At 29.1% G+C, this 14,071-nt stretch overlaps 1 protein-coding gene across 1 annotated transcript in view; it reads left to right on the top strand.

Annotated features, from left to right (window-relative positions):
- The first annotated feature begins 3,001 nt into the window (after nt 1–3,001).
- LOC136979482 (uncharacterized) overlaps nt 3,002–14,071 on the top strand; it is a 120,900-nt gene continuing 109,830 nt past the window's right edge. The window contains exons 1-7 of the mRNA XM_067275489.1: nt 3,002–3,062; nt 3,997–4,046; nt 4,119–4,216; nt 4,281–4,371; nt 4,434–4,596; nt 5,911–6,089; nt 12,382–12,532. Of these exons, the coding sequence (XP_067131590.1) occupies nt 3,002–3,062; nt 3,997–4,046; nt 4,119–4,216; nt 4,281–4,371; nt 4,434–4,596; nt 5,911–6,089; nt 12,382–12,532 (793 nt within the window). The remainder of the gene's footprint in view (nt 3,063–3,996; nt 4,047–4,118; nt 4,217–4,280; nt 4,372–4,433; nt 4,597–5,910; nt 6,090–12,381; nt 12,533–14,071) is intronic.

The raw sequence follows: 14,071 nt of genomic DNA, 5'->3' as shown, positions 1-14,071 counted from the left end.
AAAAACCATCAGAAACTTGTTTTATTAGCTTATATTAATTTTGTTTTCAAACATGTAAATATTGTTATAATTACCTTAAATACCCTATTTTATTACCCACATAATCTCACTTAGTTATGTAAATTAACGTATGTACACTTTCTAATACAAAATGTAAAATTAAAAATATATTGAAGAAATTTACCATTACGATTGTCTGTAAAGCTGAATTTGGTAGAGTTCCACAAGAATATTCATGATTCTTAACTGCATTTGAGAGTTCTTCAATTGTTTTCGGTATTCTTCATAAGCGGGAAAAGTCATGTAGGAAAAGAAGACACCACTCTATGCTGATATAAGTACGGTCGACACCAGCAGCCAAATTCGAATAATAATTTTCAAAAAAGTTCTTTTATCTTGATATATTTCATCTCCTAGAATAATTTAACATCAAGATTTCTATAAAAAAATAACATAGAAAATATGAAAGGTGAAGTAATGCGCCTTTTCTTATCTTCTGTTATTTTTTATAATTTTGTCATAATATATTCGTTGTACAATTGTATCAATTAACAGAAAATAAGTTTCAACTCTAGAGAATAACACATACTGTAGTTTTCAGAAAAATTTCAGTGAATTATTATTCAATTACGGATGAAATTATGTGTCGAATATGAATATTATTTTAGATGTATGTGAAGAATATAAGCATAGAGCCATATGCTTGAAAAATTCATATTCAGGTTTTGATTTTTTGCACGCGATTGGTAAGTGTGCACTACAAATTTATGTAATATTCCACATTCTTGTTCATAATGTTTTAGCACCACTGTAAGTGACCAGCGATAATTTATTAGTTTTTTCATTTTTTTTTTTACCTGATACAATCAACTTTACAAAATTTACTGTTTAGATGATTATAATCTGCGAATTCATGATTAGAACATATCTTGTACTATTACTTAATTTTTCGTACAATTACTGTATAGAATATATTTCATTAATACGTTATTGGTGCTATTGTATTTTTCTAGATAAGACAAAAGTAATTTTTGGTTTCTCACAGTGAGTCACTTGCTATTTGATCTGACAAAGTAATTTTATCTAAAGATTTTTCATTTTTATCAAACATAAAACATTTCATGTGACACGACCTTTTTGAATTTTAAATAAATGTACATTAATATATTTCACGATTTTTTAAAAAAAAACAAGTTTAATATGATACAATAGCAAAGTATAAAATCAACAAAGATAAAGACAACTGTTTATGTCTGAAAATAGTTTAATGGTTATTTCTTTAAATTTTTCTTCAAATAACATCTAGAAAAAACCAGCGAACAGTACATGGAAAATTTCATGTAGCTAAAAAGTGACCAAAATTCGTCAAAGAAAAGAACAAAGAAATAAATTATGATTTATTTAAACATATATTAACTAAAAACTTTATTATAATTTATGAAAAAGCAAAAAATATATACATCTGAAACTTTAAGTTACTACATGTTTAAATTACCATGTTCAAGATCTGCGTATTGGAGTATTATGTGAAAATTCGAACCCGCCGGAACCAAACGCTAGCAATAAAATGTTTTATTGTTCGGTTCCCACGGAGAAAACATGAATCATGAGGAACAAAATTCGAATAGTGCTGGTTGGTGAAGGAGAGGAACGTGACCGAGTAGATAAAGGGGCGACGAAAGAGAGAAAGGAGGTCGGTTACATAGTGTCCGTCCGATTGACTCGAAGTCGGTTACATAGTGTCTGTCCGATCGACTCCAGGTCGGTTACGTAGTGCCGATTTGACAGTATGTGTGCGTCCCAAGTCTCGAGGGAACCCGACATCGAACGAAGGAATACCTTGCCGAGGATACTTTAACTGGTAGCAAGATCAACTCGGATTAAAAGGTATGACTTCCCCAAAATCGTGTAAACTCTCCCTCCGCTTATCCGAACTTAGGCGATAGTAGCTCGCCCCTAATCTGTATCTGTATCTGTAGCTTTAGTCTAAATAAAATGTTGTTGTTGTTATTATACGTTGTTAATGTCCTTTATTCGAGTATCGCCGCCGCTCTACCGTCGGACCCATCCTCTTTCTCACTCTCACTCGCGTAACGCGTGACGGGTAACAAAACCGAGCCGCCATCTTGACGTGGGCAGGTCTCACTGACCTGTTAGCCGAGAAAAAGCAGGTGCGACTCCGTCCACCTCCCGGCGCAACCACAATTATAAGGAAAACCGAGTACATTTAGGGAATAGTGAACTCCTAGGCAATTTCAAACACTATAAATCTCTCCAGATAAGGTCTTTTCCTATTTACATTACGTTATCTGATAATTACTTAAAATACGAGTAAAACGCATTATTATACACATTCAGACAGTTAACTTTCTTTGTCGTTATGCAATACTTCGAAAACAACGACATTTGAAATGAGGTTTATAAACACTTCAATCAGTAACACGAAGAGTAGCTTCATCCAACTCTTGTTTTTTCTTCAAATTCCCTTAAACTAATTTTACTGGTAAATGCTGCAAATGCTGTAAATGTTATTTCTGTTTTTAACAGAAATAACATTTACATTTAAGTATTAATATTAATATAAAAATTACTGAATTTTCTTATATTCAAATGTTTAAGAATATTGATTAAACTAGTTTTTTCACATACTAATTATGAACACATTGAAGTGTCTTTTAAAATTAATATTTACTTACTTAAAATGATGTACATAATTTTTCTATCGATTTTAATTATCTTTTACATGTTGGGCAATATATAAATTGTTATATTATGTCAGTAAACTATTTGATGTGTACATATTATGCCATTAATATAATTGACAGCGAAAACAAAACTTTACCTTATTTTCTTATTTTATTAATTGCTTGCGATAAGTACATTATAAATATATAAATATTTTTCAAACTTCTTCATGATAATTTTTATGGAAAGTAACAGTTAAGTAGAAGAAAGCAGGTATTAGCTCCAACAATTCAGTTAAAAACTCTATGAAGTAGAAATGAAATTCTTCATTTTAATTGCATTGCTACCAGCAATAGTAGCATGTGTGAAAGCACATGGTAAGTATTTGTTATATTAAACTTTTAATAGATATTAACTCCAACCCTTTAGTGTTATTTCACATGACCTTCCATTAATTTCTCATTTCATTTTCAATTTCATTATTTCTTATATAAATTATTATATTTATTTTAATCATTTAAATTTATCAATACATTTTTTGTAATTTGTTCGGACTTGAAAACAAATTATGATTAAAGAACATATACAATTTTAATTAATTCAGAAAGAACAAAGTACTTTATATCAATTGTTTATAAATATATATTAACATTAAACATGTTTTATAACTATTTAATTTCTATAATCTACGCCAGTGTTAAAAGAATAAAGCTCTCACTAAATATTTTTATTTAGAACTTTTTTCATCAAAAATTTTATTACCAAAAAAATAAATTACAGATTATCTTTAAGATAGGTTAAAATTGTTAATTATAACGTAATACCTAGTGAAAAGTATACGTAATGCGATGTAGTTCTTATCAGATTTCATATTAAAATGTATGTAAAATTAATATAAATTACTTTACTATTTTATTATACAGGATGTTTCAAAAGATGTTAACAGAAATACTGAAATAACTTATTACTCAGGATTTGTCGTGGTAGGTTGTTCTCTATGTGGTTCTCCATAACGTGGAAGTAGTCGAGACTTAATTGTTTCTAGAGATATTTGGGGGTCAGAAAACTCTCTGAATATGGATCCCGTTCATCACGTCGGGCCAACCCGTTGTGACTTTAACCCATAATGGGCATCCCGGAATAACTCAGTATGTGCTCACTGAGTTAAAAAAAGTTAACACATTGCTTGTCACTATGACTTGCATATCTTTTTCTTATAACTTTTTGAAGCACCCTGTATTCCCATATTTATTGCATATTTGAAATTAATATTCATCATAAAAATCTAATTACGTTTATTTACTTACTTAGATAATTCAACGTTTAAAAATCTTACAAAAGTATATATTACTGCAGTTCCGGTAAGATGAAATTTTTATGTACATATGGTAAATAAAAATTGATAATTCCTTTATTATTCATACACTATGTAGATTTATCCACATGTATTACTGGACAGCAAAAAGAATATTGTGGGAGGAATCTCATTTGATTTATTAAAATTGATAGCAGAAAAATTGAAGTATATAAAGTAAGTTGTTTTAAAATTATTTATATATAGGATATTGTTTAACTACAAAGAAATTTATTTATAGATTCGAAACTGTTCAACCAGTTGAATCTAAATTAGGAATGAAACTAAAAAATGGCTCTTGGAGTGGCTTAATTGGAAGAATACAAAGAAAGGTAACTTAATATTTAATCGTGATATAAATATATTACAATTAAAGTTATTCTATTTGTTTCAGAGTGTGGATATTGGTTTGCCTTATCTCTTTGTCACTCTTGATAGACTTCAGTCAGTGGATTATCTTCAAGAAGTACTTTTTGATCCTTTAACATTTGTGGTTTCTTCTCCTAAACAAGTTTCTAAGTTTTCTTCTGTAATTAAGCCATTCTCATTCGAAGCAAGTATATACATTTAAATATTAAATTTAAAAATAATTAAATAACATGGAGGATAGACACATTAAAATAGTTTTTATGTTGAATTAATTCACAAATCGGGCAAGTAAGATTTAAACACTCGTGACCACTAATTTTCCATTGACAGGCCTTTTATCCTGTACTATACTTAATTACGTATGACTTGTGTTATGTTCAGCAAAAATTCAGGTCTGAACAGTATTATACGAGAAACTTGAAACTTGAGATAACATGTTTTCTGAGGTCTTCGGTAATAAAGAATACAGATAATTTCTTCAAAGATTAAATAATACTAGAAACCTTTAAACATTAACTACTGTTTGTAAATTAGTCATTTTATACACACCTTTAATTATTATAATATGTAAAATTTACAGGAGTAGTTCACGAATTTCTCGCGAGTAACTATTAATTAATTGCACTTTTTATGGCTTGAATTAAATAAAAGATCATTTTGTTCAAATCAAGCCATAAGAAAATGGCCATGTGTAAACAGCATCCACTTTTTGATAAACATTTCCTATTACAAGTGATAGAAAAATCCTCAAAAAAAGCCACGTTCGGAAAAAAAGACATTTTTTATGTTCGTGTAAGAGTCCCTGGTTCAGAGGTTAGAGACATTTGCTAGTACCTAATTATTTTATCAATTAATATACATCATATAATAGATTTTGTTTCGCGTTATAGATAAAAATTTACATTATTTCGGAATATTGATTTTAATTTATATCTAATACAATTATTTTAGAGAAGTTACTTTCAATATTTAAAACGTTTAATATTTTTATCTTCTAGACATGGACTTGCGTATTCTTTTCGGTTATATCAATTGGAATGACACTTTATTTACTTCAAAATAAGACATTATCATCGATTAACAAAATAACCTGGTTTTTGTTCCATAGTTTAACATCACAAGGTAATTATTGAATATAAGTATTGAATTATTGAATTATTGAATATATTGAATAATATAGAGATATGTATTATTTTTATATATACTTTATTTTGTATTGTCTTAACCTCCTATTGACAAGTAATCATTGTCGAAAACTAAATTTTTTTAATCTAAATTATCAGTTTTCATTTGCAACAATTCTGTACAAATGTTTTCATTAAGCATTTATAAGTTGTTTGATAATATAAATTTATATCGTCATAGTTAAGATTTATTATCAAATGTTAACTTTTGAATGCTAAATTGTAAATTAGTATAACTGTGAAATGATATATATTGCAAATGTTTAGGTGCGATTATAAATACGTTAAAGAAAACAAGTACGAGAATTACAATTGCAGTTTGGTTCTTGGCAATAACTGTCTTGGTGTCTGCTTATGGAGGTGTGTTATTCTCATTTCTAACATATCCCTTGTATGAGAAAGTACCAACAACAATTGAAGAATTAATTACTGCAGTGAAAAATGGTGAATACTTTTGCGGAACAGTGAAAAATTCAGCACTAGAAGAATTTTTTTTGGTAAGTATGTAAAATATTGAAATTGCGAAATAACTGAGTAACTAAACAACTTATCTCTTACGATTACTTTTTAAGACTTAATTCCAAAAGTACAAATTATAGACTGATCTTGTGATTATAAAATTTACTTAAGTGTATCTGAAAAACAGAGAGTATTGATGAATCTTTTCACTATTGGATACATAAACTTCTGAAAGGATTGTTTTATAGTTGAACTGTTTATATTTAGTCTTTTATAGTTACACCTGTTCTAAAAGTGGAACTAATTAGATCGTCTTACTATGGAGAAAAAGTAATCGAATATACTGTATTTACGATAATCACGATATTTCAATTATGGAACAGTTTCGAATTTCTGTTATTTAAATATGTTAGCGCAGGATATCAGAGTAGAATAGGTAAAGTATAACATTATTACTGCTTAATATTGTATACGTCTATTTTTATTATTACACATAAAAGAAATCAGTATGTATTATATGTATTAGAAAACTTTAATTGTATGGTAAATGTTAATAGGAAATACAATACTTATTATCTGTTTATTCTATTGTGAGTCTGGTTGAATCCATAATTGGCATGACATAATAGGCATGAAAAATAATCTCTTTGAGTGCAGGAAAAAACATTTGAAAATTTATATATTGTTTTAATTTATATTTGAAAAAATCACTTACATTTCTGAAAATGTTTAAATAAAACAAAAACTGGAGCATTATAATTTCAGAGATATATGCAATTTCATAATGAATAATTCTTCTAACATTCAGTTATGTGTGTGTTTCATGTAAAATATACTATATAAAAATAGTACAACAAAGTATATTAAAATGAACCACAACCTACTGAAGGCTATTTTTTCAAATTGTAAATAGGTCTTACTGTTTACAGGAAGGAAAGTCAAAAACAGTGAAAATATTTGGGGATTACATGAAAAAACATCCAGATAAAAGTTTCTGTACTTTTACCAAAGGAATGGAAAAAGTTATTAGAGAGAAATTTTGCCTTTTTGCTCCTTTCACTGTACTAAATATCATGCAAAAATTCATGGGAGAAAAGAACTTTGCTATTTCTACAGATTATCTTTTGTATCACGTGGGTGCGATTCCAATAAGAAAGAACTTTAAACACAAAGAAGCATTTAACAAAATGTAAGTATCGATATTATTCTAATATTTCAAGTAATTTTTATTATGAGATAATATTAACATTGACATATTACAATATAATATTAATTATTTAAAAAATCGTTTACACAATACTCAATTTTATGCACGTAGACATGGAAAAGCAGCCGAGAGTCATTGCCTCCCTACATCTCAAAAAATTACGTAAAGTATTACAAAAATTACAACATTACAGAATAATAAAAATTAAAAATACAAATGTCACCAAAATTCAAATACAGTACTAATGGCTAGAAAGAAATATTCATCGAGTACTATTTGTAGAATTCGACTATGGCAATATTGGTGTATTATTTCGATTAAGTTAGGAGGTTAAACAGAACCTGGATTATAGCCTAATCTCTCTCTGTGTTCTATTCATTAATATTTAAAATTGTTCATATATTTTTCTTGGATGTGTAAAGATCGTTGATCGTATTCATCTTAAAAATGTGTTTTTGGGCTTCAGGTTTAAAACCTGTAGACTTGCAAATTCTCACTGTTGTTTGTTGGTCAGTCCTTCCGTCTCCTGTTAATCTCAAGAACGGAGTTGAGATAAAATATACAACGATTAGAAGAGGTAGACGCGTAGTAACTAAATAAGAACATCTGGTTTTAACATAAGTCACGTTCAGGGGCAAATCTACATAGAGACTAATAGGACTCAAGCCCTGGGCTCCCAAGTGTTAAGGGCCTACCAAAGTTGACTTATTATCATAAATGTTTAATACTTTTTCATTAACAATGAACTTTTATCGTAAAAATTAGTTAATATTAATAGTTCAATAATAATGATAATTTATAGTATTATCTGTTTTATTGTAATCAATGTAACGTAATTGGTCAGTAATAATTCTTTACTTCTTACGGTTCTCATATAAGATATAAAATTTGTCATTCAACACAATTTTATAAATAAATAACTTTGATTTTGATGATATTAAAAATGAATTTTACACCCCAAATAAAGAATCTGAATTTAACAAAAATTGGGTCCCATTGGACTTCAATATGCCCTTGGCTCTGAAAAACCTATATCCGCCACTGGTCATGTTATTTCAATTAAAATATTTTCTTTTGAAAGGAGATAGAGAGATGACTGGCGTAAATTTATTGCTAACAGGAAAAGTATAACGTACAGGGGCAAGTCACTAGTAATTTGAAATGGAGAGCATGTGTTTCAAATTAAATAAACAAAAAAATACGATGAAAATTTCAGCCCGGCATTGTGTTTGAATTTAAATTTCTTTAGTTTTCCGATTATTTATTAAATAGTTTTTTAAATCTTTTTATAGATATTATCAGGCTTGATTTTTCACATGTAATAGTGAGAGAATCGTGCTGAGTGATAGAATGTTTTCTGATGTCAATAGTAATAAAATATTAGAATATTTGAATGGATGAAAATTCAGTAAAAAAGTTAGAAGTTATTTACTTTATCACCATGAAAATATTTTATTTCCAAACATTAATTTGAATGCTTCCAACCGATATAAAACATTCAAGAAATAAAAACATGCAACTGCAAGATGAAAAAAAAAATTGATTCGAAAAGGTTCTGGAAAGTTATGAAAAATTTTGGAATTTTTCTTGCATTTTGAAAATTTCTGGAATATTTAATACTTTTAACAACTCTCTTGTTGATATTTCTAATGTCGAGAGTAAAGAAGCGTTTAGTAATAAAAGTTTTGTTTCAATGCACTTTTGTGAATCATTACAACTTCTGAATACAATTCAATTCTTATCAAAGCCAATTTATTTAATGTAATTTTTGTGAGATTTGGAAATCCCCTTGACACAAAATTATAATAAATTATATCCGAATTAATAATTACCCCTTTCTTATATCCGGATATAAGCCGAATATAAAACGAATTATAATAAAATTGTTCCCTATATCGAATCGAAAATTTTCCTATTATAAACATCCTGATAAAAACTGTCCTGCATATAAACATCCTGTCTAAAAACGGTCCTGGATGAGAAAATATGCGTCCCCGGTCGTATAACTGTCAACTATCTATTGTTCTTACGCTGAGCACAGATCATCTTGCAACTTAAGTTTATAGTTAGCGCCCGAATTCGCCGTATTGTTTCCAATCCCGGGAACACCCATGGTCTAAGCACATGCACGTGACCAAATTTCCCAGCAAAAAGCTATATAAGATGCTTCCTTCCCCCCTCTGGGGAGTCTATCATCGATTTAGTTCGAGTCGCGATCTTACCCTTTGTGCCTACGGAATATATTTGACTATTGTGCCTCAAGTGCCACTGACCCTTCCCTAGAAAGGAATATTCGATCATCGTGACGAACAGCATATTTGAATTACTGATTGTCCAAGAGGTATGGAACCCATTTATGTGAACTCTCTCTCTCCCTCGCGTGATAGGGATATATAGCTTTTTTTATATGTCACCCCTTTTATGTCAGATTTTTGTAACGTATATTTTGTTTTCCATTAAATCGTTGTTATCCTGTTAAATGGTGTCTTGTTTGCTCGAATATTCGCTTATCGCCTTACCACGACTCCACCTTCCCTCCTACACTCCACCGGATAAAAAGTAGTCCCGTCCCTACGGGATCCCTACCGGCAAATAAGCCATCCCTGACACGTGGGCAAGTCACTCCGACTTGTTGCCGAAATTAAACAGAGGTCTGACCTCGTCGTCCCTCCTCGGTACCCTCATTTTCGTCCAATAAACAAAAGTCTTGTATTATTTTTAACATCCAGTTAATTTTACCATTTTCTTAAGAAAAAATTATGACATGTTATCCTCTCCTGTAATACCTTTTATGAAATAATGCTCTTTTAATATTTTAATGAGTTTTAACTTATTTTATTTGATTATAAAATGCAGTTTTCATGTATTTTCAGAATTAAACGGTGTCTTGAGAGTGGAATTTTTACGAAAATTTTGAAGGATGCTTTACCTGATTCGGAATTAGTAGACGAAAACTTCGTTCATTCGTTGTCCATTGAAGATTTAATGAGTGCTTTCATTCTCTTACTTTCTGGATATGGAATCTCCATAATTTTCTTAATAATTGAATTAATGATTAAATATAATACTATCAGGGAAAGTGTTAAAATGAACTTATATTTTTAATGTAATTTATTTTCTTATGTTTTTATTAAAGTAATATGTATATCTGATACTGTTAAATTAGTAAATGAAATTTGTCTCACTTGCTATTCTTTCTGTAGTAAATTCTCATAAACTTTGTGAAAAATCGCACGTAGTTAAGAGGATCTGAATATTAATTTTACAATAAATGTACATGTAGTTTTTGATTGATAAAATATAAATTTGTTCCTAATAATTTCATGTTATGTTTATGATAAATGTTGTATACTTTATTCTATTGTGTAATAAATATCTCGGCGTGCAAATTCTGAATTTAATATTTATTTCATTATAAGCGTGTTATTTCTTTTAAAAAGTAAAATATTTTGACATATTTTATAATTACATTAAATTATTATGCAGTAATTTCTTAAATTATTGGTATATGCTACTGTAAATATTCATTTCTGTTTGCATTTAAACGCATTGTTCTATGCTATAAGAAAGTGAATTTGTTTTCCACTAGTAACTTATCGCCGGTGGCGCGTAACTAAAAAGCTGGCTCGGCACTTAAATATTGAGCAGTTTGTCATAGAATGTTCTCCGGCAATCATTTTTAGCTACATCGTTGCTAATAATAATTGCCGCACTATCCTTGTTTTCAGACATTCTATACATTAAGACTTGTGAAAATTGATTACTGAAGGGACTAAAAGAAACTGGTCAACATAAGTTACAACTGTACGTATATCGGATGTCCAAGCGGACAACATGCAGGCCTACCGCATAGGGAAACTTGGACGGTTGTGATCTGTCCAAATATGTCTGGCCTCGTCCCTCATCACCTGTCTGTCCTATTCTTCCATATAGATTTGTTGGGTTTCCAGGTTTTATAACTTTTTTTTTACATAAAATTCAACACTATTTTAAATTTAAGCTCTTTTCCATATTATAATAGAAATTGATAGTACAAATTTCTTTTTTATAATAAATTTTATAATATTGAGTCACAGGCAATTTTGTTTGTTAAGATTAATAATATAAAAGTTATTTTTTAAATGTAACTCATAAGAGCTGGTACAGTTTTAAAAAATCCAGGATTTTTTAACTTATGAAAATATATTTATCCTATCTATTGCTATCTGAAGTTGACATGACGATAAAAATTGAATTTAAAATCATAATGATGCGTGTTATTTGTCACAGATCTGATCCTTACAATTAACTATAAAGGAAGTATCAATTATTAGTAATGAAATTAAATTTTAACATGCAAATTATTTAATTTTTTATCAAATGCTGAAAGAATACAAACGATTTAAAGTTAAACAATAAACAAATGGTAATAAAAATCAATTCTATTCTATGAAAATATGCAAATAATGTTTCTAATGTTTATGACTTTCATAATATATAATCTTAAATTAATTAAATTCGATTTTCACAAATACGTTTTTAATTAGTTTAGGAATTCAAAGTAGAGATTTCGCTCCAGTAATTTTCGAAATTTTTTTTGTTTTGTATTCAAAATATAAGTTTTTAACGTCTTACAGTGGAAAAGATATGCATGTATGTTAATGGTTTATTTAGAATTACTTAAAGGTGTGTTTGAATTTTTTAAAATTTAGCTTTTATGTTAACTTTTATTGGCTGCTGGAGTGTTGAGAACCCCAATACCCCAAGGTAGAAACGTAAGTATATTTATATTTTAAATTTTAACGTTTTAAAAGGAAAGGCTTGCATAACTTTATTAATTTTCGAAATGTCAACATTCTGTTAAACTTATATTAAATTTTCACTTTAAAGTATGTTAAACATTTTTGTATTCTTCGGTCTATAAAGGAAATAAAATTTTATAAGCTTATATACCAGTTTTCCTATAATTGAAAATTTTCTTGACTAATTAACATCATTTAACCATTTACTTCTGTTATCGTTGCGTGACCATACAAAGTTCCAGAAACCAAACAAAGAGACAACGCAATATTTCTTTACTCTGCATGTAATTGAATTTTAATAAATTATGATTATAAATTTATAAACATTATTATGACTTCAAGTTTCATGCAGAATACGTCTTCATACAAAACTTCAACTACACGAAACACACTACAGAGGAAAAAGAAATCCTCGTATTATATCTCATGCATATAAGAATATTTCAAGTTGTAATTTTCTCAATACTGTGTCTCTCATTCATTAAAGTTGAAGGTAAGTCATTTAAAATGTTTAACCTTGTATGTACAGCATAAAGACTATATAATCTAGTACAAAATTCACAGATTTAATTAATAATAATCTTATTATTCTATTTTTCTATAAGGATAATATATGTTTATTATTTTTATCAATTATTGATTGATACTTGAAATGAGGAATTATTTAATAATTTGGCGTTCATTTAACCACAAAATGCAAAAAGTAGCGTTTATTTTCTTTCAAATAGTTTTAGAAAGCAACTGGCAATGAATGAAACAACTTTTTTTACACATTTATTGATAAAAAAGTTCAGGATGATAATTTGCATTGAATAAACTATGAAATGTATAAACAATGTATCCTGAAAATTATACTGGTTTTTTTCAAATTAATCGTTGCTGCAATTAATCATTTGCAATCTAGTAAATTATATTTAATTGAAAAATGTCAGGAATGTAACTAATTTTTTAAAATCGAGTTCTCTTCAACAACTAACTAATTAACATCAAGTGTCCTAGAACAATTGCGTTAAAATTGTTGAAAATTTTGCGGGATCGAAGTAGGAAATTAATTAGATTAGATCAGGATATAAATTTTTCAATGTACTTAAAATGCAATTACAGTTTCCAACCAGATTGCAAGACACTACTTCTTGCTATTCGAACTGGCTTTTCCGCGAAAGTTTAGCTGATCTGAAAACTTAACCATTTTAATCTCGGACTCCTTTCAAATAGCTATAAAATAAAAATGGTTAAGTTTTCAGCTTTCTTACTGTTTGTGTTTTCTTTTGCCAATTAAATGTGAGACCAGGCTTAATTTCGAAAAATTTTAATCAAAAATTTTTCGAAAGAGAAAAATCAGAGATGATGATTAAAGCTTCTCCCACAGACTTTCTTCCTTGTTTGAAGTGATACATCGAATGTGTCACCCGGAACCTACTGTACGATTGAAATTGAACAATTGAACTGTTGTATGATGATTCCTAATGAAGACGTGAAAAAAACCCACGAGAAACCCCCGAATACAAAAAGAACGCAATCGCCATCATCGTCAGTTTGGTTTTATGTGGTGTTCGCGCCTGATCCTGTTTCGGATACTGCTCAAGCGTACCCGATCCTCTGCCCTCTGAACACATAAAAACACTTTCATCCTTTTCGAATTGTCAATTCCACCTCCGATCACCTGGAGGACCATTTGATTCGCCGATCCTGTGATTCCCCAAGGAATCAACTACTACTAAGGTATTTATCAACGTGCGATCGATTTGTAAATTTTCTCTCTCGGTTAGGGACTATAATTGATATCTAAAATTAGCTGCTAAGTGACTTCACTAACTATGTACCAAATTGTAAATAGTATCGATAAATAAACGGGTATTATTAGTTGTTAAATTCGTAGCAGCGTCTCCATCCCGATTCCGAGAGCCTATAAACTCAACCGCTCGCATGCAAAAACGAAATTAGCGGCCATCAAAGTTTCTGTGTCTGTCCTTAAAGACACAGTGCTGTCAGTCCTTACGAAATATTCATTGCAAACGCGGTGTCTACCCAT

The sequence above is a fragment of the Centruroides vittatus genome, unplaced genomic scaffold, assembly GCF_030686945.1.
Source record: "Centruroides vittatus isolate TY-2023 unplaced genomic scaffold, ASM3068694v2 contig_628, whole genome shotgun sequence".
Lineage (NCBI taxonomy): Eukaryota > Metazoa > Arthropoda > Arachnida > Scorpiones > Buthidae > Centruroides > Centruroides vittatus.
The sequence above is the reverse complement of the archived record's forward strand: the minus strand, read 5'-3'. Positions and strand labels throughout refer to the sequence as shown.